This window comes from Microcaecilia unicolor, chromosome 3, assembly GCF_901765095.1.
Source record: "Microcaecilia unicolor chromosome 3, aMicUni1.1, whole genome shotgun sequence".
Lineage (NCBI taxonomy): Eukaryota > Metazoa > Chordata > Amphibia > Gymnophiona > Siphonopidae > Microcaecilia > Microcaecilia unicolor.
This window is the reverse complement of record NC_044033.1, coordinates 189,828,942-189,855,312: the sequence shown is the minus strand read 5'-3', so window position 1 is coordinate 189,855,312 and position 26,371 is coordinate 189,828,942. Positions and strand designations below refer to the sequence as shown.

The following is a 26,371-nucleotide window of genomic DNA, read 5'->3' as shown; positions in this document are numbered from 1 at the left end:
GATTTCCACTCCTACAATTCAGTTTCCTTCTCTCACCTTTTCTCACCCTCAGACATAAGGAAGACCTTCTGTTCCACACGTTCATGGGGTTTGCCAGCAGAGCCGATATATACCACAGCAGGACGGCGCAGATAGCTGCGGGCTAGCCGTTCAACAGCTGGAGGCATGGTAGCAGTGAACATCACCGTCTGCAAAGAGACAACGGTCACTAGGAGGTACAAGAACACTGTTCCTTACAATCAATCGGCCTCCCAGTTTCCATGTCATCATGTCCTTATGCAAAGATGCTGTCATATGATCTCCCTATGCTACCTGCAGCACCTCATAGCCCTCTCACCGGGATAAACTAACTCCACCACCAAAGGGAGGGAAACAAACACAACCTCCTCAATAGAATAAACCATCCTCCCTCACAGAAGGACTCAAAATACAGCTTCACCAGCAGAACAGACTAATCCTATCCCTGCAGGACACAAGCACACCTCCTGAACAGGATAAACCAGCTCAATCCCACACAGGGACAGAACCACATCTCTTTGCAAGGAAAAGTACAGTAATATAATAAATCATGGCAGAAAAAGAACCGGGCGCATTCAATCAGCCCAATCTTCCTAGAACATGACCGGCTTCAAGATTTTTCTTATCCAGGACTCTTGTCTTCCTCCTTTCCATTTCCTTGTTTTGGTCAGAAAAGCATACAAGATCCCCACTTAATTCTGTCCTGTGCCCACCTTTCCCATGAGGTTCTGTAATAATCTGAACAGCAAGCATTCCTTATTGGCTATGCCAGACCAGTATAGGCAGGTGGGAAATACTTCCCAGCCAGCACAGAGAAAGTGGGATGAAAAACATGCTTTCCCTTTCCTCCCATCTTGCCATCCAGTATTCCTACATCCCTAGAGAGGCGTATCTACCACACCTTGCAGGTTACAACCATTTTTGCCATTTTTTTGCCCCCAACTTCTACCCCTCATGTATCCTCCATAGAAGGATAAATCAACCCACCTCCGAAGAAGCCATAAGACACCACCTCAGCAAGATAAGTCAACCCATCCCCATGCATGGACACAAACACAACTCCTTGCTAGGAAAACAGGCTTTCCCTGTACTCCCAAACAACAGACATACACACACATCAGGACACACTAATCCCTTTGCATGGTCCCAGGTTTTCCCACCAGGAAATACATAAGAACCACATTTATACATACAGTACAATCTCAATTATCCGACATAAACAGGAATCTGGTGTCAGACAGTACAGAAAACACTGCAGAAATCCTTCAAACAATGCAGAAACAAAGGCATAAAGTTCCCGATTTTCAAAAATTGTTCTAAAACAAAGATTTTTAATAGAAATAAATGCAATGATGTCACGGGGGGGGGGGGGGGGGGTGTCTGTCGGATATGCCGGATGGTCAGATTAGCAAAGATTGGATAACTGAGATTGCACTGTACTCATCCTGCTTAAATATTCACCTCTTTTGCCCCACTGATCCTTACTGAAACCCCTCACCCCACCTTCTAACACTCTCCCTGTGACCCCTCACTCACAGACTCACCTGTCTGTATTTGTGTTTTCCTGACTCAAAGTTGGCAAGCATTTTTTCAGGATCTTCTGCCTCATCTGTATCAGGTTTCTGATTTGTCACTGGCATATGTTCCAAGATCTTCTGTACATCAGGTTCAAAGCCCATATCAATCATTCTGTCTGCTTCATCCAGGACCACATAAGTACACCGGCTCAGCACCAAATAACGGTTCTCCAACACATCAATCAACCGACCTGGTGTTGCAATGACTATCTGTGGGAGACATATCCACACTAGTTAGCTAAAGAAGGTTTAGCTTTCATAACTGATATCTAAAGAGATTGCGAGATACGCATTAATGTCTTTACCTCACAGCCCATCCGGAGTCGGAAGCCCTGGTCCTCTCGAGAAATGCCACCAATAACAGCCACAGTGCGAATCCCCAGTGGCTTCCCGAACTTTATCGTCTCCTCCTCAATCTGCTGCGCCAGTTCTCGGGTCGGAGCTAAGATGATGGCATATGGACCCTGGTCTGACTCTTCAATCCTAAAACATTATTACCTTTATTAGTATCATGTGACAAAGTCTACATGGCTAGTACCAACCAAAAGCCCCACCAAACACACACCACAGCCTCCATCCTCGCACAGCTTGCACCATCCAGACAAAACCCACATATAGGGCTAGAAGAAAAAAAGTGTCAGGTCACATAAAACTTGAGGTAAACTAACTGCCATTAGCCTGGGTGAAGGCAGAAATGTAGGTGAAAATTTCCCCATTCTTTATTTTTTCATGTAAAACATTCCACTTCTAAAAATTCATGGCTTTATAAATGCAAAGAACTATTAGAACACAAATTTGGGGATAACCAAAGAAAAAAACTGGAGTGTGTATACTTCAAAAATATTCAGATATAAATACTCCAGACAATTTTTAACAATATCAAAATATTTATTAATGCATTTCCAATCACTCTAATCCCATTCATACCACAGAATCGTAATATTAACAGCTTAATCCAATTTTCCTACAGATGAAAATGCAACAAAACAGAACTGTTGTCCAAAAAGGAAACCTTTTGAGGAAAAAGCATGTTGCTCAACCCCACTCTGTCCACCAAACTGTGGGAGCACAGCACACCACCAGAAAACTGGCATATATAATAAGATCAGTCAGTCAATGGGTTAGCGCTCCACAATGTAAATGCTGGTGTTGTCAACCATCAATCCTTTTTTTTTTTTTTTTTTTTTTTTTTTTTTGGAGTTTATGTTTAAATTTGTTTATTGATTTGCACGGAAAATTCCATATCATATTCGGAAAAGGCTCTGAACAATTTTCATGTCTAACATAAACAGGTTATTTATAACTTCAACTATCTCTCAATTTTACTAACATCAACTTCTAATCTATCATGACCTAAAACCTTTTCCAAATGTCCTTATTGATATTCCTGTAATATTTCCCGTAGGCACCTTGTTTCCTATCTCCCCCCCTCCCCCCCTTCCCTCCCACGTCCACCCTCCCTTATGCTCTTATGTCCTTAGCCGATCAGTTTGTACTGGATTGTCCAAGCAGTTCTGCTACAAATTCAGGATCCGGCCTCTTCCCCCTAAGGGGATAGTTTGCCAGAAGGCAGTCCAAATCCGATGGAAGTCCTTTTCTGTAAATCTTCTTTCACTTTTATAGTCTGCCAATTTCTTTTCAAACTTCATGTAGTCTATCATCAAACCACGCCACTGCTGCAAGGTTGGAGTTTTATTTGTAATCCATTCAGTAAGTATAACTTTTTTTGCAATCATTATGGCTCTATGAGTAAATCCCTTAAACCCTGTCGGAATCGGGTGCACCATCATGGGTTTTCCAAATAACATCTGTGGTCCCTTCTTACAGGTAGCACCCCACATCTGTGAGATCGACTGGGTAAGTATTGTCCAAAATTTTTGGATGCTGGGGCATGACCAAAACATGTGTCCAAGTGTCGCCCCGTGCGCCCCACACTTAGGGCATGCACCATCCGGGGATATTCCCATGTGGAAGGCTCTCCTTGGAGGGATATATGCCCTCATTACAAATTTGTATTCCATTTCGCTGTATTGAACCATTTTGGAAGCTTTTTGGACCTTGTTGATATACTCCTGTATTATATTTGGTGGCAAGATCGTGCCTAGGTCCGTGTTCCACTGTTCAGTCAGCAACTGGTAGTCCGGTTCTTCTGTCCTGTCTTTTAAATGACGATGATTCATGGACAATGACACTCTGCCCTGGGACTGCAGGGAGTATGCCGATGAAAGTTCCTCCTGCACATCCTCTGTGAGGCACTCCCAGGGCAAACTTTTTACATAATGAGTCAACTGCCAGTAGTGAAAACGATCCCTTGGTTTGAGGGTAAATTGTGTCTGTAGTTCTTCAAAAGTTCTCATTTGCCCCTCTTCTGTTACCACTTGATGAATATATGCCAGACCGCTTCGCCTCCATATACGGAACCCATCATGCATGATTCCGGGCTGGAACTGCGGGTTTTCACAAATAGATAGATATGGGGTCACTCTCCACGAGAAGTTGTGCTTTTTACATACCCATCTCCATACTGATCTGGCTGTTGGAAGTAGGTATGATTGTTGGAGAAGCCTAGGCTGTTGGCCCATTCCCATATGTAGCCAGCAGCTAAAATGGACTCCTTGAGTTAGTGAAGTTTCTAAGGGTGTGTCTGAAAATTCTGTGGTATTCCTATACCAATCTGTGATATGTCGCATGCCACTGGCAATGGTGAGATAACGCATATTCAATAGGCCCAAGCCTCCATATTCTCGCGGGGTGTGCAATAATTGTATCGGCAGTCTTGCTTTTCGTCCTCTCCATAGAAATCTCTGAATGAGCTTATTTAACTGTTTTTCATCTTCTGTTTTCAGAAACAGAGGGAGAGTCTGGAAAACATATATCCACTTGGGCGCGATCATCATATTATAGACAGTGATGCGCCCCAACAGCGACAGAGGATATGGTTCCCACATTCTTAGTTTTAGACGTGTGGTCTCCAGCAGGGGCTCAACATTCTCTTGGTATAGTCTGCCCAGATCTTGTGTTATGTTGGTGCCCAGATATCTAATTTTCCCTTTTACTTTGGTCAGAGGGCAGTCCTCCCGGTCCGGGCCTCCTTTGTCTGGATATGCCTCCATGGCCAGTGATTTTTTTTTGTTCAAAGTAAACCCTGAGATTCGGCCATATTCCTCAGTTTTCTGTATAATCTGGTCTAGCGAGGCTGAAGGATGAGTTGTCACAATCATCAAGTCATCTGCAAACGCTAAGGTTTTGATAATTTTATTCCCCACCTGCACTCCTGAGACTTCTTCTGATTTCTTCAAAGCTCTCAGCAGGGGCTCTAATGACAGGATAAACAATGCTGGGGACAGTGGGCAGCCCTGTCTTGTACCCCTCGCTATCTCGAAAGGCTTGTCTCTAATCCCATTTACTATTACTGCAGCTGACGGGTCTGTATATAGTGCTACGATTGCATTGTAGAACCATCCCCCAATGCCCATGTACCGCAGGACGGCGAACAGATATGTCCAGTTCACTTTATCAAATGCTTTTTCGGCATCTAGTGAGTATAAAGCAGTTGGTGTCTCTGTCAGCTGTCCCGCTGCCATTGCCAGTAAGAGCCTACGTACATTCTTAGTTGCCTGTCTGGTTTTGACGAATCCCACCTGCTCCTCTCCCACCACCCTGGGTAGTATCCCTGATAACCGGTTGGCAAGAATCTTGGCTAGGATTTTTAAGTCCACATTGATAAGTGATATGGGTCTATAGGAGTCGGCCAGGTCATCTGACTTCCCGGGTTTCAAAATTAAAGATATTAAAGCTAAGTTTGCGTGTTGTGGGAAGTGGCCTGCTTCTATTACTTGCTCATAAAATGCATGTATCACTGGGTAGAAGGAGCTGGGCAATAGCCTGTAAAACTCCCCAGAATATCCATCTGGACCTGGAGCCGACCCTGTAGGCATTGACTTGATGACTTCCTGAATCTCTTTTGCCTCCAGGGGTGCCTCCATTTCGAGTTTTTCTTTTTCTGATAATTTAGGTAGCCCAGCCTTATCTAAAAACTGGTTTATCTGCCCTACTTCTGGTTCGACAGGTGAGCTGTACAGGTTGGCAAAAAATTTTGAGAGAAGCTCAGCTATTTTGTCACTTTTATTATATACCTTCCCTGTCGAATCTCTGAGTGTCACTATTGGCTTGCGGGGTCCCCATGCATTGACTAGGTGTGATAGTAGTGTTCCTGGCCTATTCCCAAATCTTTGAAATTTACATCGCTGAGTCGCTAAAAATCTCTGTCCCCTCTCCTGTAATAAAGCATTCAGTGTTACTTGAATTGCTCGCAATTGTTCTTTAGTCTCTTCGGTCGGGCGTTTAATAAATTGGGACTTAGCTTTCCGTAGACTCTGCTCTAATCGTGTTATTGCTATGGATTGCTTCTTATTTTTGGCATGAACAAAGGCAATGATCTCGCCTCGAAGGACAGCCTTAGCTGCACTCCAGAGTAGTTCTGGTTGATCTATGTGGCCACTATTGTTATAAAGGTAATCTGACCATTTTTTTTTAAGAAAGTCTTGGAATTCACTGTTCTTTGCTAGGTAGTTTGGGAAACGCCAGTTACGTGTCTGCTGGTAAAATAATGGCACTTCAATGTCAACCCACACTAGGGAGTGGTCCGAGACCTCTTCTGGGCCTATCTCCGATGCTAGCACCCAGGAAAACGCCGGTTGGGAGATAAATATGTAGTCTAGTCTGGAATAAGTCCCGTGTGCTCTTGATAAGTGGGTGTAATCATGCTCCTCAGGGTGTAAGCAGCGCCATGTGTCTATTAGGCCTAGAGACCTTTGAAAAAATGAGAGCGCATGGGCCCTAGGTCCCCCCCTGGAAGCCGCCCTGGGGTTCGAACAATCTGCTTTAGGATCCACCACTAAGTTGAAATCTCCCATCACCAGCAGCTGTGTGGATTTATATGGGAGACAAAGTTGCACAAGGTTGGTATAAAACTTTGCATCATATACATTGGGGCCATACACCCCTAGAATCAGGAGCTCCCTCTGATGTATCCAAAGGCGAACCAAGACATAGCGTCCGTTTGGGTCTGCTCTTATTAGTTCTGATCTTGAGGCAATCCCTTTACGGATCACTACTGCTACCCCCCCTTTACGATCCCCCGAGGATGCTGCATGGACCTCGCCCACCCATTGTCTCTTTAATTTATTGTGTTCCTCCATGGTGAGTTTTGTCTCCTGCAGGCATCCTATATCTACTTTGTGTCTCTTTAAGCACATAAGTATTTTTGCCCGCTTTACTGGTGTAGAGATCCCCCCCACGTTCCATGAGGCAAATCTTGTGGTCTTAATGTGGGGTTATTCTATATGTGTTCATTTGCTGTTTCTGTCTACCTATAACCGTCCCCGGGTGCCCAGCCCCACCCAGGGTTGCAAATACACCTGTAATGTATAACTTCCTATAAAGCTTACTCAATTTGGACTTTGTTTGTGGTCTACCCTCCTGGTTGATTTGCTTGGTTCTCCAGTATCTATCTCTTGCCTTTATACCCTCCCTTACCCACCCCCCTTGTCTCTTCCCATTCCCTTTCCCTTGCATCACTATTTACCCTTCCTCCTATCTAATGTGAAAAATATGGGGATCAATAATGTGAGGCTTTCCCTCCCCCCCCTCTTACTTTGAATGTTCCAGTCTTGCCCAGTACCTCCTTATTTTCAGGATCGCTTTCTTGTTTTACAGTTGCATTCTCCAGATCTGCCTGGCGCCATGTTTCATGTAAAGGAAATCTTACTTTCTTTGACATTGAGATTCGCTGCCAGCCAGTCCTGCGCATCTTTCGGGGTTAAGAATGTTCGCCATGTACCTTGGAAATTGATTCGCAGTGTGGCAGGGTATATTAACATAAATTTTTGATTAGCATCCACCAGTGTTTGGCAAACAGGTCCATAAGCTCGCCGTCGCTCTTGCAACGCAGGAGAGTAATCTTGAAAGATTTTAATTGGCGACCCCTCAAAAGCCAGTGTATTGCGTTTCTCTCGTGCTCCTCTAAGGATTTCTGCTTTGTGGATAAAGTTATGTATTTTTATCATTACCATTCTAGGTCTCTGGTTACTGTCTATCTTGCGGCCCACGCGGTGTGCTCGTTCAAGGCAAAGCGCGCCAATACTATCAGACAGGGCAAATTCCGTTTGGAGCCATTTTTCTAATACAGAGGGCAGGGAACGATCTGAAACTGTTTCTGGTATTCCTATAATTCGAAGGTTTCCCCTTCTCGATCTATTTTCTAGATCATCAAGTTGTTGCGATTGTTTTTTCACCGTTTGTCTTAGATCTTCAAGCTCCGTTGTCATGCCCGCCTGTTCATCCTCAGCAGATGATACTCTCTGTTCTAATTCTCCGGTTCGTCGGGTCGTGTCAGCCAGCAAGCTTTCCACCGCTTTCATTTGCCCAGAGAGCTGTTGTAATTGCGGTTCCAGGGCTTGCTTAACTGCGTCGGTAATTTGTTGCAGCTGTGGCGGAGAGAACATCGAGGTTGGCGCCTCAGGCTGCGGGCTCATCGCCATTTTGGAGTCTGCGGCGCGGGGCCTCTCCGCTTCTTTTTTTGTCGATTTCGGAGGCATTTTTGATTCCAATCGCGTAATAAAAGGGTCCATTCACTTGCGCGACCCCTACCTCAGCGAATGTTGGCTCGAAGGAGTGCTGGGCTGCTATTTTGTCGGCGGGATGGGGGATTCGGCCTAAGAGGTGAGCTTTCCTGCCTCCGCTCTCCTCAGCACATCACGTGATCTCCCACCATCAATCCTTTTAATATGCAGAAAATCCTCCAGTTGGGCTCAAAGTTTTCACAACCATCAAAGCGGGCGAATGATACTCCACCAACGCAGCAAACCTTAGACTGCCATTGGGTCAGCTGTTAAACGCAAAAACTCAATTGCTCCTCTGCTCTGACTGATAATATTATATATGCGAGTTTCCTAGTGTTGTGGTGTGCTCCCAAAGTTTGGTGGACAGAGTGGGGTTGAGCAACACACTTTTTCCTCAAAAGGTTTCCTTATTGGACAACAGTTCTATTTTGTTGTATTTTCATCTGTAGGAAAATTGTACTTGGTACTTCCATTGGATTAAGCTGTTAATATTATGATTGCGTTAATAAATATTGCATTAATAAATATTTTGATATTTTTCAAAATTGTCTGGAGTATTTATATCTGAATATTCATAAATGCAATGCAATAAAAAGGAATTCTTGGTAAGTTCAAGCTTTGAACTTGTTTCAATATAACATGTAAACCATATGGGTCTTTATAGATTTTCTTCCCCCCCCCAATAAATATTTCTATTCAACTTTTTAGTTTATTTGAAAAACGTTGTGACACATCATGGGGCATTAATATGGTGGTGGTGGGGGGAGTTGGCTTTTTAAAGCAATTATTATTAAAATATATACTTCAACCAATATGCCAAGTCAGATCACAAATCTACTTAAGAAATCAAGAAAACACACATAATAATTTTTTTCTAAAGAAAGGTTTGCATATTTCTTGCAATTAAGACCATTTGAACTAGAACATTTTCCAAATCAAAGCTTTCCAAAAAACCATATCCCTGGCTGGAGGCCCCATTGCCAAGGTCAGGGTGTGAACAGAAGTCACCCCCCTGTGGTACGTCTCAGGCCAGGGCCAGGTAAAGGAGCTGCTAACACCACTGCAACCAAGTCTAGGCCAAAACAGAGAGGCACCAAAACTGTGTCCACAGAAGGAAATGAAGAGATAGAAAGAATGGATGAAAGGTAAAAACAAGCCAGAGAAAGAAATAAAAGACAGCCAGTACACATAAAATTCTGGTTTTTAGAACGTTTTTCACCCTTGTCCTTTTATTCAGTGGCACACGCCCTGCTGTGTCTGCTTTATTGATTCCCAGATCCAAGCTGACACCAATGCTGTACACACTTACCTATCAATCTTGGGTAACGTAGTGATCCAGACAAGCAGTGGAATCAAGAAAGCTGCTGTCTTACCACTACCAGTCTCTGCCACACCTATTATATCTCGATTCTGTAACCCAATAGGAATGGCCTGACGCTGGATAGGTGTTGGCTCCTATGGGAGACAAAAAGCAACAGGTTAACACATGCAGCCTGCAGGTCTCCGGCCCCTTGCACCTCCCACTCCAACCTCCTATTCTCCAATAATACTCAGTCATTCATTCATCCATCAGTTCTCGCTATACCCATTGATCTTGTAGTCATACCACAACCCAGGAAATGCTTGACAACAGCCACATTACATTTTAGTAGAATAATATAGTCACATTAAGGGCCAGGTGCCACTTTACAGCAGATATGGACATCTTTTACAAGCCTGGTGGCCAAATTATTTCTTTATTAAATTTTTGAGGGCTCCACCTGTCTTCTAGTCATGAAGTTCATTAGGACTGGAAAATGTCCAAGCACCTGGCACCAGCTGAGGAAAAGCCACAGCTGCTGGCAGAATTAACTGGGTCACTAAATATTATCACAGCCCAGAGCCTGGATTAGGAAGAGCCACAACAGAGCAGAACTGGCTGCTACCACAGAGCTCTGCAAAGAGAGTGAGGTTAGAGAAGTGGATGACTTAGATTTAATTACTCACCTTTCCAGATACAAACTCATAGTTACGTAAAGTAGGTAGCTAATTATTTGCCCAAAACTAAGGAGGGTTACATGATTTACCCAAAGTCTCATAGCATCAGTGAGAGAAGCAGGATCTGAACTCCTCAAGCTGCTGCTCTAACTACTAGGCCATTCTTCCACCTTGAGGAAGGGGAAGGGAGGAGGAAGCTTGAAAGTAACTGGAGGAAGAGCAAAGAGAAGCAAAAACTATAAACACAGGAAAGGAAACAATTTAAAAAAATACACAAAGCAAAATAAAACACAGACACACCAAGCAAAAGGGAAAAAATATTAAAATAAGGAAAAAATATTTCAATAGCTACAATTTTTGGTTGGGATCTAAAATATATTTCCCTAGCCTGCATTGGAGCAGTGAGCAAAACATGAATATAGTACAGACTGCACAGAGTATGTAGAAAGCCATACATGAGTTAATTTTATGACAGGGCGCCTATGTGCCTTTGTAAAATATGCCCATACAATAGCCCTCAATAGTGCACAAATTCACAACTGCTCCAAAGAGGTTAAGCATGTGAATATATGCATGTATTTTAAGAAGTAAACCTGCATATCTCAGTTCCACCCTAGCCCTGTCCAAGCTATGTTTCTGGGAACGCCTAGACACAAATCATGCAGTACAGTTACATCTTCCACGCATACACCCCCATCACGTGTACTGCACACCAAACAGGTCCAAAATCATAAAGCTTTCTTCTTCTGGAGCGAAGGAGTAGCCTAGTGGTTAGTGCAGTGGACTTTGATCCTGGGGAACTGAGTTTGATTCCCACTGCAGCTCCTTGTGACTCTGGGCAAGTCACTTAACCCTCCATTGCCCCTGGTACAAATAAGTACCTGAATATAGTATGTAAACCGCTTTGAATGTAGTTGCAAAAACCACAGAAAAGCGGTATTTCAAGTCCCATTTCCCGTCTTTCCAAATTCTGTCTCTTCTCCAGAGTTCCACATTTTTAAGGGTCTTGTTTTTTCATCTCTTTTGGATTTGTTGTTGTTGCTTTTGTTGTTTTCTTATAGACACATACACAGCTGTCCTTGTCAACACTCTCTCACACGGTTAGTAAACATATAGCTTAAATTTAGAAAAATATACCCAACCATGCTGTCTCATAAACACAACACACCCATTATAGTGTATTTCTCACATACAGGTAAACATATATATACACACATGCCTACAGTCAGATAAATTTCTTCAGAAACATGACCTTTTAGATTAGAACCAATTTGGTTTCACAGAACATCATGATACAGAAATGTTATTAATCTCTCTTCCTGATGGTGTCAAAGCCGGGTTTGATAAAGGTAATAGTTTCTTTTTGGTAACACTGGACATTTCTGTGCCATTTGACACCATCAATCATGAGATTCTAATTAATCATTTACAGGCTATAGATATAGGAGAGAAAGTGCTATTATGGTTTTGATCTTATCTCAGAGATAGTAACTTTAATGTTTTTGATGGTGTTGCCGATATTTTGTCATGTACTATTGTCATGTACTATGGGAGTCTCACAAGGCTCCTCTTTCAGCAGTACTTTTCAACCTTTTTCTTCTCCCTCTTTGTCATCTTCTTTGTTGTTTTGGATTACAATATAAAATCTCTGCTGACGACATATAATTTTTGGTACCTGTGGATAAATCGTTTGATGACAGTTTTGCAAGGCTGTGCCTATATCTTTCTGGTATTGACAACTGGATAAGAGGAAATCAGATGAAATTAAATATTTCTAAGATGCAAATTCTGTTGCTCTCAGGTTCTTTACCCAATACTGTTCCTGTTAAATTTGAGATGAATGATGTGGCTATTCCTATACAGAATGAAATAAGGAATCTCAAGGTTCAACTGGATTCTTCCCTCACTATGAAAAAACAATTCTTAATATCATTCAGAAGATTTTTTTTTTCAAATTAAGAATAGTCTGTAGAATTAAATCATATGTTACAACAATCTAAATTTTGGAAAACTGTTCAAATTACTGTTTGCCCTTTACTATACTATTATAATGGTCTGCTTATTGGCGTTAAGAAGAATGTTATGACAGCACTTCAGGTTACACAAAACTCAATAGTGCGCGTGATCTCTGGTATTTCTCGATTTAGTCACATTTCGCCTGTACTGAAATCTTAACATTGGTTACCTGTACATTTATGAATTCAATTTAAAATACTACTGTTGAACAGTGTAATGTTATTGTTGCTCAAAGAGCTATTGTGCTGTTTTTTCTTCAATCGGTCAATAAAGACTTCATACAAATTAAAAAAAAAAATACTACTGTTGGATTTTAAAGCTTTGAATCATAGTATTTCTCCTATTATATATTCTACTTTGAAACTCAATCAACCTGCACGATCTTTGAGGTCTTCACAAAAAAACCTCACAGATGCACCATCCTATCGTTTAGTCTGGTTAGAGGAGTATAGATCTTTGATCTTTTACATCATAGGTCCTAAACTTTGGAACGTGCTGCCTGTTGAATTTCGTGCGATTCAAAACATAAATCAATTTAAGAAAGAATTGAAAACCTATTTTTTTTCATCAAGCTTTTGGACCACATGAGCAATGACCTTGCCTTTTGATAAGTTTATAAACTAGCTGCAATGTTGAATTATCCCAGGAACAGGAAAAGCTTGAGTAATGAGTGTGTAATTTTTAGTCCACAGCTAATTTGCAAATATGTTTTTATATGATGTTTGTATTTTATTGTTGTTTTTTCTTAATACTTTGTATGTATTATGTAACCTGCTTAGAATTTTTAAGATAATATGAAATAGAAATACATTTTATTATTACACAGCCTTTCACTCATACATATATTTATCCAACCAGTCTCCACTCACTTAACCCTCCACTGCCTCTGGTATAAACGTAGTCAGTAAGCCCTCCAGGGACAGGGAAATGCCAACTGCATCTGAATGTAACTCACTCTGAGCTATAACAGAAATGGCATGAGCTAAATCCAAAGCCCCTCGCCTTTCTGTTCTTCACATCAGGGGTGTAACTACGTGGGGCCACGGGGGCATGGGCCCCCGTAGATTTGGCCCTGGCCCCCCGCTGCCAACCTCTTCGACCCCCTCCTGCTGCCGCCGTCGGGTACCTTTGCTGGCGGGGGTCCCCAACCCCTGCCAGCCGAAGTCCTCTTCTCTGGCGAGGTCGCGTTGCTGATCTGCAAGGCTGATCTGCAAGCCTTGCAGATCAGCAACGCGGCTGCGACGGAGAAGAGGACTTCAGCTGGCGGGGATTGGGGACCCCCACAAAGGTACCCGATGGCGGGGGAGGGTTGGCAACGGCAGGAAGGGGAGGTTGAAAGGGTTGGCACCAGGGGAGGAGGGTCGGCGGCGCCAAGGGGGCGGGGCTAAAATGTGCCCCCTCACCTCGGGCACTGGACCCCCCTCCCGCCGAAGTCTGGCTACGCCCCTGCTTCACATACACCACACACAGCCAGTCTGCTCTAAAGAAATCCCCTAGTAAGTCTTTTTTCACCCCAGTACAAGCTGTCAACGTCTTTCCCACCCACACCTCGAACTTGGGGTTTCTTTTACAAAGTGGCGGGTAAGCCCAATGTGGGCTTAGTGTTTGCAAAAAAGGACGTACCGCTGGGCTACCACAGCAGCCCAGGAGTAGTTTCCATCCCTAGCATGTCATCATATCCTGCGCTACAAAAATGTATTTATTTTTTGTAGCGCCACTAATCAGGCAGTGGTGCGTGTTGCCTGGTTATCACCACCTCAGTGGGTTGCAGTCAGGGCTCCCCCCACCCCCCACCAAAAAAAAATGGCCATGTGGCAAGTGCTTCACTTGTTGCATGGCCATTTCTTTTAAAAAAAAAAAAACCTACCTTTTACCCGCTGCGGTAAAAGGGGGCCTCAGCGTACGTTAAACCATGCACCGACGCCAGCACAGGCCCCCTTTTGCCGCAGCTTTGTAAAAGGGGCCCTTGTTTTGTTCACCCAGAAATTTCCAAGTTAATGTCAAAGTGTCACTTTTAAATGGTTACAGAGGTGATTCTAGAAGTGTCAGGTGACTTGTTATCACATGCAAATCGCTGTGTGTGTGTAAGTGGCGATTTTAGAAAAGTCAACTCTTGTACATGTGCCAGCAGCACATGTAGATTTTAAAGGAGCATGCTCAGAGGTTCTCTGAAATACAGACAATTTCTCCATGGATGGGGAAATTTTCCAAGCTATATGTAAACTGCAGTGTGCCTGGAAGGATGGTCTAAACTGCTATCACTCAGATACTTTATGCAGGTGTTAATCCAGCAGGAAATCCAAAAAGACAGTCTGAGCGTCATATGCAACCTGAGGGCCATCAGTCACCACATCTAAGAATTTTCATTGCAATTTAAATTCAAAAGTAGCCCCTTCGGGGAAGCTGGATAGCCTGAGCAGTGTGATGTGGGAGGACCATGAACAGTACCGAGGAAACCTGAAACCACTACAGGCAGAAAAATTTAAGTCCCCTAACCAGCAGCTCACAAACTCTACAGCTATCAGCACACACCCACACACACACACACATAGGTACTTACACCCCACCATTATATAACCTCTCGCTTTCCCCTCTCCAAAACACCAGTATCTGCACCTTATATCCACACTTGTCAATAACTTCCAGGATGTGTGGGGGCAGGGAAGAGTCTTTCCATGAACGGATAGGGTTGGGGATTTTGCCTCCTTTGGTGGTAATGCTGTAATCCTCACGGAAAATTCTCCAGTCTCTGTCTGTCATCTCGTCCAGCTTCTTCTGAGACCAGTGGCGGTCATCCCACCGTTGCTTGGCTTCCTTCTTCCGTAGCTTACGCAGTCGTACCCTAGAGGAAGAGGAGAGAGAACAGGGGAGTGAATCTCTGAGTCTGAACCAAAATGCCCATATATGTGTGCTTAACTGAGGGGGAGGGGGGTCATGACAGTGTGTACATGTTTACATAATGGGCAGTATAACAGGATGGGTTGCAACACTCACTCCTCCTGCTCCTTTTCTTCCAGTGTACGCCTCTTTTCCATCAGGTCCCCATAGAAGCGCGACTGTTCCCTCTTCTGCTGTTTCAGATCAATCCCTGCGATAAATCCTCGTCCTAAGAGCTGAACCTGATGCCGCTCCTTGTACCTACAAAAGAAGGGAGCTCACATCACACCCCTGCAGAGGGATGGGTAATCATATGAAACCAACTAAGCCAATACCCCCAGGACACACTTTCTTCATTCAAGCACAGTATAAGTATCCTTAAAAACAGAATGTCCTGAAAAACAGCAAAATGCTTCTTGTGCAAAGTAACTAAAAATATGACAGCTGAGAGAGAGTTATCCTCAAAGTAGTACAGCAATGGGGTAACTTTCTAAAGCATAAAACATGCTATCCATACAAACACAAAAAAAGATTTATAAAATTACCCCTTATGTAATCATCATGTATCAAATATTATTTTATAACCATAAAGACTGCAAGAAAGTCAAATGTTGAGTCCGATAGATGCTCCTGTTTTATCATACTAAAATAGCTCTACGTAAGTGTCAGTCACAGGGTGGCCTGGGCCCATCCACTTTTGCCTCAACCAGACACATCTTTCTGCCAGCTGTAGAAATCCAGAGATAATACCGATCTCCTAAAGCATGACTGTCAGTGGCTGAAAGCGTCACCATTGCTGGCACAAAGTGCATGCTTGATTCCGCACATGCTCAGTTCACATACAGAACAGAACAGACCATGCGGCATCAGCAGCACCACTTTCAACTACTGACCCCTGCACTTTAGGGATTGAGGCCAGTTTGAGATCTGTATAGCTGGTGAGGCTTGGGGATCCCCACCAGCTAACGTAATTTTAATTTGGGGGGAGGTAGGTAGAGGAGAGGGCTGCCTAGTGCCCTTCCTAGGCCCCTCAAAAATGATGTTCTGGCTATGCTACAGGTATCAGCGGTTAGAATTCTAGAAATATAAACAGTGCTGTTAGTTTAAATACCATGGAGACCTATGAAAGGTAGCATCAAGTAACTCTCACGCTCTGCAATCGGTATGGGGCCGACAAGCCGCGAAATGCCTTGGGTGATCCTAGGCTCGGTTTCTTTTGGACAAAAAACTCTCTCCCTTCTGCCTGGCCACAAGTGTTACTTACATTTTCCTGCAGCAATTCACAGTCACAGGCTGACTCCATGGCCTTCCTTCTGCTTCATCCTGCTTTCTTTTGATGTTAAACAGGAAGTTGCAGTAGAGAGGGCAGGACACAGCAGGAGGAAGAATATGGAGCCAGCCTGCGACTGTGAATCACTGCCTGCTGCAGGAAAATAAGTGACGCCCACGGGGAGGAGGGAATGGAGAAAAGGATTTTTTAACGCAGTAACAAGGCTTTTTACCAATCCCATGGGGGAGGGGGGGAAGTTTTGTTCCTGCATCCGCAGTGATTCTAGTTAGGGTGTGGCTCTTACCGCAGTAACAGTAACTGTGTCATTCTCTACTTTGTGCTATAGAAAAGAAGAAACAGTCAAGATTACTCACAGGGGATTATAGTCGATGGAAGTGTCTTCTGATGCATCCCACTCAAACACAAATTTCCTATCATTTAAATGACGTGTGCGCCTGCGCTTTTTTATTCCTCCCAAATAGCGTTCCTAAAAAATAAAAAGGGGGGAATGGGGGAGTTCAGAGTACATTACTTTTGGTATTAACTCCACAGGCATGGAAGCATTCAGCTTGCCTTGCTGGAGGTGTACAGGCCATACACCTCTTGCTTCAGGGTGCGTGAGGGGCAGGCACAGATATATACCACCTTCTGCCATCTTTACCTTAATTGCTTGCAACTCTTTGCCTTTATCTTTCTCTTCTCGTACTTTCTGTCGTCCTTCATCATCTTCGTTACCATTGGTCTCACGTTCCAGTCTTTCCCGACGTTCTCGTCGCTCCCTCTCTTGAGGATCCTCTACAAAGCAAAGAACTATGAAAATCATGATGTGGAAGGGGGGCGGGGGGAGAGATCATGAGAAGAGAAAGAACCAGGAAGCAAGGAGTACAGGTCACAAATCTTAAGGAGAGGAAGGGAGAATACTGTGAGAAAAAGAGACTTGACAGTCTCTCTTTAAGGAAGGCCTTAAACAAAAACAGGACTATGGGATTGGCTTATAACCTCTTCTCTAATATGGTACAAAGGGAAGACATGACTGCGAAGTTTGATCTAACACACTGGTTACTTCTCAACACATATCATATTGGGATTGATTTCACCGATACCTTCACATATTGCATTTTTTGGGAAGTTTACTCCTGGAGGAATTCTGCACAATGCAGAATTTGCACAGAATTCCCCACCTCCACAGACTGACTGCACAGAATTCTGTGCAGTCTGCTTTTGTGGCACAGATGAAGAAATTAGGCCTTACCTGATAATTTTCTTTCCATTTGTCTTTCCCACTATTCCAGAACAAGATGGCGGACCAGGATGGACGCTCATAGCCAGCTCCGAACGGCAGCACAAATCAGCCCGCTTCTGAAACTTGGAACATGACCCAGGACCCGACCACCCATCCAGATAAGATCCCAGAACAACAGGACCGGTCATCGGGCCCTCCACGTATAGAAAAGATATCGTTCCATAGCCACGCCAAGTCGGGGCAGTCCCCTTATCACCCCGAGCTCACCCTGGACTGGACAGCAAAACATGACAGATACTGAGCTGGCTCCCACAGATGCCAGGAGTCCAGGAGGTCAGAACCACAAGTCCAACTGCCTTCCTGCCCGAGTAGATGGGCCAGTCATGTGTAGGAGTGGTATCGCTCCATAACCATATCGAGCCAGGTTTCTCACGATCCCGAGCACATCTTGAACCGGGCAGCGAACCCTAGAAGAGACTGAGCCAGATCCCACCAAAGCCAGGAGAGACCCTTGGCGGGCACTGCTCGAGACCGTGACGAGCCGGACGGACCCTCTGTGGGCACTGCTCGAGACCGTGATGAGACGGATGGACCCTCAGCGGGCACTGCTCAAGACCGTGATGAGACAGATGGACCCTCAGCGGGCACTGCTCAAGACCGTGATGAGACAGATGGACCCTCAGCGGGCACTGCTCAAGACCGTGATGAGACAGATGGACCCTCAGCGGGCACTGCTCAAGACCGTGATGAGACAGATGGACCCTCAGCGGGCACTGCTCAAGACCGTGATGAGACAGATGGACCCTCAGCAGGCACTGCTCAAGACCACAACAAGCCAGATGGACCCCCAGCAGGCACTGCTCAAGACCACAACGAGCCAGATAGACCCCCATCAAGCCCAGACACATCCCCGGACCAGATAACGAACCCAGACAGAGACCGGCTCCCACCGGCACTGGAGAGACCTATGGCGGGCAAGGCAGCGTAAGACCAGAGCACTGAGCCGTACCAGATCAAGTACCCACAGACAACTGCCAGAAACCTACAGCCTTGAACCACACCAGACAGGAAACATAGCAAAGACGACCACCCCCCAAACCAGAATGAATGGAACGATTGACTCGGACAGACAATGCAGGACCCCATTCACAACTTAGAATGCTCATCGCCGCCAGAAACCTGATAGGCATCAACACTTCTATATTCGACAACTGTGAAAGCAGACAGCTTACAACCTGTTGCACTGATCATATTAAGATTAAATTGCTGTCAACTGTATTAATTTTAATTTTATCTCATAGCTGATGATTAGTCGCTATTCTCTTCTTGGATTCTAATTAGGTTAACTGTCCAAAATCACACTTGGGACACCTCAATCTAGAGAAATGTCAACTGCATCTGAATGTTTTTTTGAGTAGCCAGATGATTCTTCATAACTTAGGGTCAGTTGGATATTATAATCCTGTCTCTGGAGTTACTAGATGATTTTTTGAGATAAGGCAAGAAATCGCAAAATCCTCTTACTCTAACTCTGCTGAGCACTATGTCCCGTGTCCCTTGTTTGAGTGGAACTGCCCTCAGCGCATGATAGAGTTAGCTGCTTACAGCTTATTCCAAGCCCTCCAAGCCCAAAAGTGATCTCAACAAATTAAAAGTAAATCCCCCCAGCTCTATCTCACCCCACTACCCCCGCCCAACCCATGACCATTCCAACAAGAGCAGTTTGACCCTAATCCCAACAACAATCCCTCAACGCATAAAACAACCAGCAAAACCTACCAATGAAAATGCCCGTCACCAGAACTTACCAACACTTATACCTCAAATCCATCACTCTACTCCTCATCTCCTCTACCACACCCAACATTCACACAAACAATATACACAACATCCCAATCATATCCCATACTTACCTTAACAGCATATCAACAGGAAAATGGTTAGAAATCCATCTAGAATTCACCAACTTCATATCCAATACATGCATATCTTACTCAAATATACTGCTTCTCAGTGATCTAAACATACACCTAGAAAACACAAATGATGTAAACACCAAAGAATGCTACAACTTCCTTCAACAATGGAATTTCCAATACCCAGCTCCTCAAACATCCTACAACAAAGGCCACACGTTTGACCTACTAGCATACAAATTCACTGAAAATATACCACCAAGCGCACAAAGAACTAAAATGGACAGAAACGCCATGGTCCGATTACTTTAAATTACTTGCGACCCTGAAATGGAAACAGGTCTCAACCCAAATAAGGCATATTTTCAAAGCACTTAGCCATCCAAAGTTCCATAGAAACCTATGGAAACCTATGGAACTTTGGAAGGCTAAGTGCTTTGAAAATATGCCTCTATATAAACTAAAAGACATTTTTATATTAAGCTAATATCTTAAATACTGTAGCAAGTTTTAAAATATTAAAAAACTCAAACTACATGAGCTGAGGGAGGGGGGAGGGGAGAGAAGGGATGGGGGGGAAGGGGGGATTAATTCATAAAGTTTGAGATGGTTTAATGTTAGTGAAAATTGGTGTGTGAAGCAGACGGGGCCTTAGGCTTCGTGATGGAGAAGTTGTGTATTTCTTGTGTTGGTTGCTTTCTAAAAAAAAAAAAAAAAAAACTCATAAACTACTAATGGAGTTAGCTATCCTCTCGCACTGAGAGGGGTGCTATCCAGTCCTTTGCACTGAGTGTCACGTGTATGATTATCTCCCAGTTGGTGAGATGTCACATGTGTGGCCCAATGCAAAGAGCTCCTAGCTCTCAGAAAATGTGTCCATTCTCTCGAGGCTAGAGTAGCAGTCTTGGTGGAGCTGAGGCGGACAGAGAGGTAGATAGAGGAGACCTACAGGGATGTTGTAGAGAAGTCCCACCTCCAGTCTGGTAGCCCCTGTGCTACCTTGGAGGAGGGAGGTCTCCTAGAAGAAGAGTATCACCCTGGTGAAGTAGGAAGTACTCCTGTAGCCAGGACCTGCCCACCAGGGGATGTACTACTATCCTCTCGCACCGAGGATATGTCTCCAAGTGCTGCCTAGGAGGGAAGGGTTAGGACAGCTGTTGTAGTTGGTGATTCGATTATTAGGCATATAGATAGCTGGGTGGCTGATGGACGTGAGGATCGCATGGTGCGAAGGTGGCGGACCTCGCTTGTCACCTAGATAGAATTTTAGATAGTGCTGGGGAGGAGCCGGCTGTCTTGGCACATATGGGTACCAATGACATAGGAAAATGTGGGAGAGAGGTTCTGGAAATCAAATTTAGGCTCTTAGGTAGAAAGCTCAAATCCAGAACCTTTAGGGTAGCATTTTCTGAAGCGCTACCCGTTCCACGTGCAGGGCCCAAGACAGGCAGAGCTCCAGAGTCTCAATGTGTGGATGATACGAAGATGCAGGGAGGAGGGTTTTAGATTTGTTAGGAACATTTGGGCAACATTCTGGGGAAGGGGGAGCCTATTCCGAAAGGACGGGCTCCACCTTAACCAGGGTGGGACCAGGCTGCTGGCATCGGCATTTAAAAAGGAGATAGAACAGCTTTTAAACTAGAAACTGGGGGAAGGCCGACAATCGCTCAAAAGCGCATGGTTCGGGATAAGGTATCTTTCAAAGATATCACCAAAACAGGGAAGATAGGGTATCCCAACAGTGAGGTTGCAAAAGAGACCATAGTAGATCAGGTATCCTTAAATAAAAATAAAAATCAGACAAAAGATTGCAAATTAATACTGTCAAATACTGAGCATGATGTAAATAGGAATAACAAACATACTTTGAGATGTCTATATGAGAATACCAGAAGCCTAAGAAATAAGATGGGAGAGTTAGAATATATTGCACTAAATGAAAAATTAGATATAATAGGCATCTCTGAGACCTGGTGGAAGGAGGATAACCAGTGGAACACTGTCATGTCGGGGTACAAATTACATCGTAGTGATAAAGTAGATCGAATTGGTGGAGGGGTAGCATTGTATATTAAGGAGAGCCTTGAATCAAACAGATTGAAAATTCTGCAGGAAACAAAACACATCTTGGAATCACTATAGATTGAAATTCCAAGTGTAAAGGGGAAAAGGATAGTGATAGGAGTGTACTACCGTCCGCCTGACCAAGATGAACAGACGGATGCAGAAATGTTAAAGGAAATTAGGGACACAAACAAACTAGGCAACACAATAATAATGGGTGATTTCAATTACCCCGATATTGACTGTTTAAATGTAACATCAGGGCACGCTAGGGAGGTAAAATTCCTTGACAAAATCAAGGACTGCTTTATGGAGCAGCTGGTACAGGAGCCGACGAGAGAAGGAAAAATTCTAGACCTAGTCCTTAGTGGAGCATGTGATCTGATGCGGGAGGTAATGGTGCTGGGGCTGCTTGATAACAGTGATCATAATAAGATCGGATTTGATACTAGCTCTGAAGTAAGCATACATAGGAAATCAAATACGTTAGTTTTAACTTTAAAAAAGGAGACTATGATAAAATGAGAAGAACGGTGGGGGAAAAAAAAAACCTTAGAGGAGCGGCTGCAAGGGTCAAAGATTTACATCAGGCGTGGATGCTGTTCAAAAACACCATCCTGGAAGCCCAGCCAAATATATTCCACGTATTAAAAAAGGAGGACATTGGACAGACTTGACAGAGGATGTCGCTGAAGTACTAACCAACACATACTCTTTGGGAGCTCAGCAATCTGCCCCATTAAAATTTCACCACCAGCAATTGAAAGACACAACAACTGAATTAGATTATGTGCGTTTGGCCCGCAGGTGATCTGAAGATTTGGGCTGTACAATGCAGGCTGACCTGTGCCAAGCATTCATAAGAAACATGTACCGGCTGAGATTGCCAGTCTCACAGTGTGAGAAGCTGTACAAGTTTCTTTTGAGAAAGCACATGTCGCCAAGGAGGGCAGCCCGAGTAACTGACACCTGTGATGAATCCTGCCCCAAATGTGGGGAGGAGTCTGCTACTCTGGGCCATATGTTTTGGTCATGCCCGTTAGTCAAACAGTTTTGGAGGGGTATTTTACGCTCAGTAGATCAACTATGGGGGTGTACTCTAATTCTTGACCCTCTGCTCCTTTTTTTATAAATACAGCCAGATTTGTGCGGTTAGCTATCTTCTTTGGGCTCTCTACCATTTTGAGATCCTGGATGTCAGACCAGGTTCCCCCTCTGGTCCTTTGGCGTGCACAATTAATCCAACAAATGAGATTGGACAGATGTAGTATTCACTCCTTAGATAGTGCTCTGGGTGCAAGATTTTGCGCATAATGGGAACCTCTGTGGATGTCTTTGCCCTCCCAAGGGAGAAGTCATATTCTGAATATTTGATACAGCCCACCGGGGGATGGAAAGGGGGGGGGGGTTGGGGTAGGGTGGTAGGGAGGGTGGGGAAGGACGGGTGGGGTGGAGGGTAAGGGCTTAGGTATCATGGATGATGAACATGTTATAATAAGATTGCTTTTCTGTTGATTTGTATCATTGCATTGACTGTATGGTGTACCAGTTGAGCAATGTTACCAATAAAAATGATTGAACATAAAAAAGGAGGACGGAAGACCAAACGACAGCTGGCATGAGATGAAGGAAGCTATTAGAGCTAAAAGAAAATCCCTCAGAAAATGGAAGAAGGAACCGACTGAAAATAATAAGAAACAGCACAAGGAATGTCAAGTCAAATGCAAAGCACTGATAAAGGAAGGCTAATTTAAATCACCCATTATTATTGTGTTGCCCAGTTTGTTAGCCTCCGTAATTTCTGATAACATTTCTGCATCTGTCTGTTCATCCTGGCCAGGTGGACAGTAGTACACTCCTATCACTGCCCTTTTCCCCTTTACACATGGAATTTCAATCCACAGGGATTCCAAGATGTGTGTTGTTTCCTGCAGAATGTTCAATCTATTTGAATCAAGGCCCTCCTTACTATACAAAACTACCCCTCCACCCCATCACTATGATATAATTTGTACCCTGGTAGGACAGTTTCCCACTGGTTATCCTCCTTCCACCAGGTCTCAGAGATGCCTATATCTAATTTTTCATTTAGTGCAATGTATTCTAATTCTCCCATCTTATTTCTTAGGCTTCTGGCATTTGCATACAGACATTTCAAACTATGTTTGTTGTTCCTATTTACATCTTGCTCATTAGTTGACGGTGTTAATTTGCAATCTTTTGTCTGATTCTTACTTAACGTCACCTAATCTACTATGGTCTCTTTTGCAACTTCGCTATCGGGATTATCTTCCCTGTTTTGGTGATATCTTTGAAAGATACCTTGTTTCGAACCATGCATTTTTGAACGACTGACAGCCTTCCCCCAGGTTCTAGTTTAAAAGCTGATCTATCTCCTTTTAAAATGCCGATGCCAGCAGCCTGGTCCCACCCTGGTTAAGGTGGAGTCCATCCTTTCGGAATAGGCTCCCACTTCCCCAGAATGTTGCCCAGTTCCTTACAAATCTAAAACCCTCCTCCCTGCACCATCAACTCATCTGCGCACTGAGACTCCAGAGCTCTGTCTCTTGAGCCCTGCGCATAGAATGGGTAGCACTTCGGAAAATGCTACCCTAAAGGTTCTGGATTTGAGCTTTCTACCTAAGAGCCTAAATTTGGCTTCCAGAACCTCTCCCCCACATTTTCCTAGGTCACTGGTACCCACATGTACCAAGACAGCCGGCTCCTCCCCAGCACTATCTAAAATCCTATCTAGGTGACGAGCGACGTTTGCCACCTTCGCACCAGGCAGGCAAGTGACCATGCGATCCTCACGTTCACCAGCCACCCAGCTATCTACATGCCTAATAATTGAATCACCAACTACAACAGCTGCCTAACCCTTCTCTCCTGGGTAGTAGCTCCTGAAGACACATCCACAGTGTGAGAGGATATTGCATTCCCTGGTGTGCTGGTCCTGGCTACAGGATTACTTCCAACTGTACCAGAGTGATGCCCTCCTTTTAGAAGACCTCCGTCCTCCAAGGTAGGACAGGGGCTGCCAGATTGGAGGTGGGATTTCTCTACAATGTCCCTGTAGGCCTCCTCTATGTACCTCTCTGTCTCCTTCAGCTCCTCCTGGTCTGCTACTCTAGCCTCAAGTGAACTGACCTGTTCTCCGAGAGCTAGGAGCTCTTTGCACTAAGCACACACATATAACCTCTCACCAACTGGGAGATAATCATACATGTGACATTCAATGCGAAAGACTGGATAGCACCCCTCTCGCTGCTGGACTACTGTCTGCATCTCAGTATTATAGAGTTGTTTAATTAAAACGTCTTCAGGTAATGGGAATATCAGATGAATATAAAGAACCTTAGGATTGGTGTAATTTATTTAGTGTTTGCTTCTCAGAAACTAATTAAACAATTAAAACTCTAATGAAAATTCCCCTCTTGGTTTCCTATTTAGAATAACCAACTATAAATGAAAAGCTGACCTAGAAGTGGGTGGGAATGAGGACTTACTGTGTCTTCTAGAGACTGTTAATGCTGTGGCAGAAAATTTAAGTTTTAAAACTACGGGGGAAAAAGGTATGGAGACTTGCTAATAAAGTTGTTTTTTTTTTTTTAATTCTGTGTTTATCAATATTCTACAATTCCTCTTTTAAACCCAATCTTTATGTAACCAAACTCAGAATAGTCTAAAAAAGGAAGCCACACGAAGTGTGGAGGTGCACTTAATCCCCACGAAACATATATAAGGAGAAAAAGAGGAGTGAGGGAAGATAGGCTCTTTCCAATCAATAGGGGAGACATAATAAATATACTTTTTTAAAAATATACAACAGGTTGACTCAACACAGCCGTGTTTCGGCGCCGTAGCACCTTCTTCAGGAGTCTTCCAACAGTATTTCCAGTACTTGGATGATTAATACTCCAAGAAAAACCAATTTCGAAGAACACGCAGTTCCTTCTCTTTCAGAGCAGTGGCAGAAATGCATACAGCAAGCATAGCACGATGTGTTACTATGGCTATGCTTGCTGTATGCATTTCTGAACACGTATATGGATTTTTTACATACCTTTTAAAGAACATATGTGCAATTTGGAATTATCATTTTTTATAATAAGAAATTATTATCACATCGTTATTGTATTTGCGTGTTCATGATTGTCAATGTATTTGTATGTCACAGATATGTTTACATACCTTTTAAAAGAGTAAATGTGTAATTTGAAGTTATTATTTTTTATTATTATTTTTAATAAAAGAAATTATTATTTATGCATTGTCAATGTATTTGCATGTTCATGATCGTGTCTGGTTTAATTCTGTCACTGTTTTTGATTCATCTTGTTGCAAAATCTATGATCCTCATCAAGTGTTTATGATACTTATTGAATGGAAGAGACGTTTAAAATAATTTTAAAATACAATTTATTGTATTAGTAATATCATTCTTTAATACATTTTTTAATGTTGTTTCCATGTTTTATAAATCAGTACACACATCTTTTTAGGGTATTTGGTTTGTGTCTGTTATAATTATTTTTGAGATTATGCTTTTAGACTATTTGTAATGTATCCATTTTTATTAATGCTTTGAGTTAATATAATTTATTGTATATCATTTTAGGGACTCCTGAGGCAGGCCTGAACGGCCGAAACACAACTCGTGTCGAGTCCAGTTTTTTAAAAATAAACTCTTGCTGTGAACTTTTTTCTGAGTCCAGTAGAAGTTTGTTTGGCATCATCTATCTTGTCACCTTCGCTGTGTTCTTTTCTTAGCTTTGAAAAGGCCATTA

The 26,371-nt window shown here is 43.5% G+C and overlaps 1 protein-coding gene across 4 annotated transcripts in view; it reads right to left on the bottom strand.

Moving 5' to 3' along the window:
- Window positions 1-26,371, bottom strand: part of DDX23 (DEAD-box helicase 23) — a 51,301-nt gene that overhangs the window by 15,473 nt on the left and 9,457 nt on the right. For all 4 annotated transcript variants that reach the window (XM_030196828.1, XM_030196826.1, XM_030196829.1 and 1 more), the window contains 8 exons: window positions 17,020-17,153; window positions 16,733-16,845; window positions 15,206-15,349; window positions 14,828-15,053; window positions 9,528-9,673; window positions 1,901-2,078; window positions 1,563-1,805; window positions 37-188 (listed from right to left, as the gene is read on the bottom strand). In XM_030196828.1, coding sequence (XP_030052688.1) covers window positions 37-188; window positions 1,563-1,805; window positions 1,901-2,078; window positions 9,528-9,673; window positions 14,828-15,053; window positions 15,206-15,349; window positions 16,733-16,845; window positions 17,020-17,153 — 1,336 coding nt within the window. The remainder of the gene's footprint in view (window positions 1-36; window positions 189-1,562; window positions 1,806-1,900; window positions 2,079-9,527; window positions 9,674-14,827; window positions 15,054-15,205; window positions 15,350-16,732; window positions 16,846-17,019; window positions 17,154-26,371) is intronic.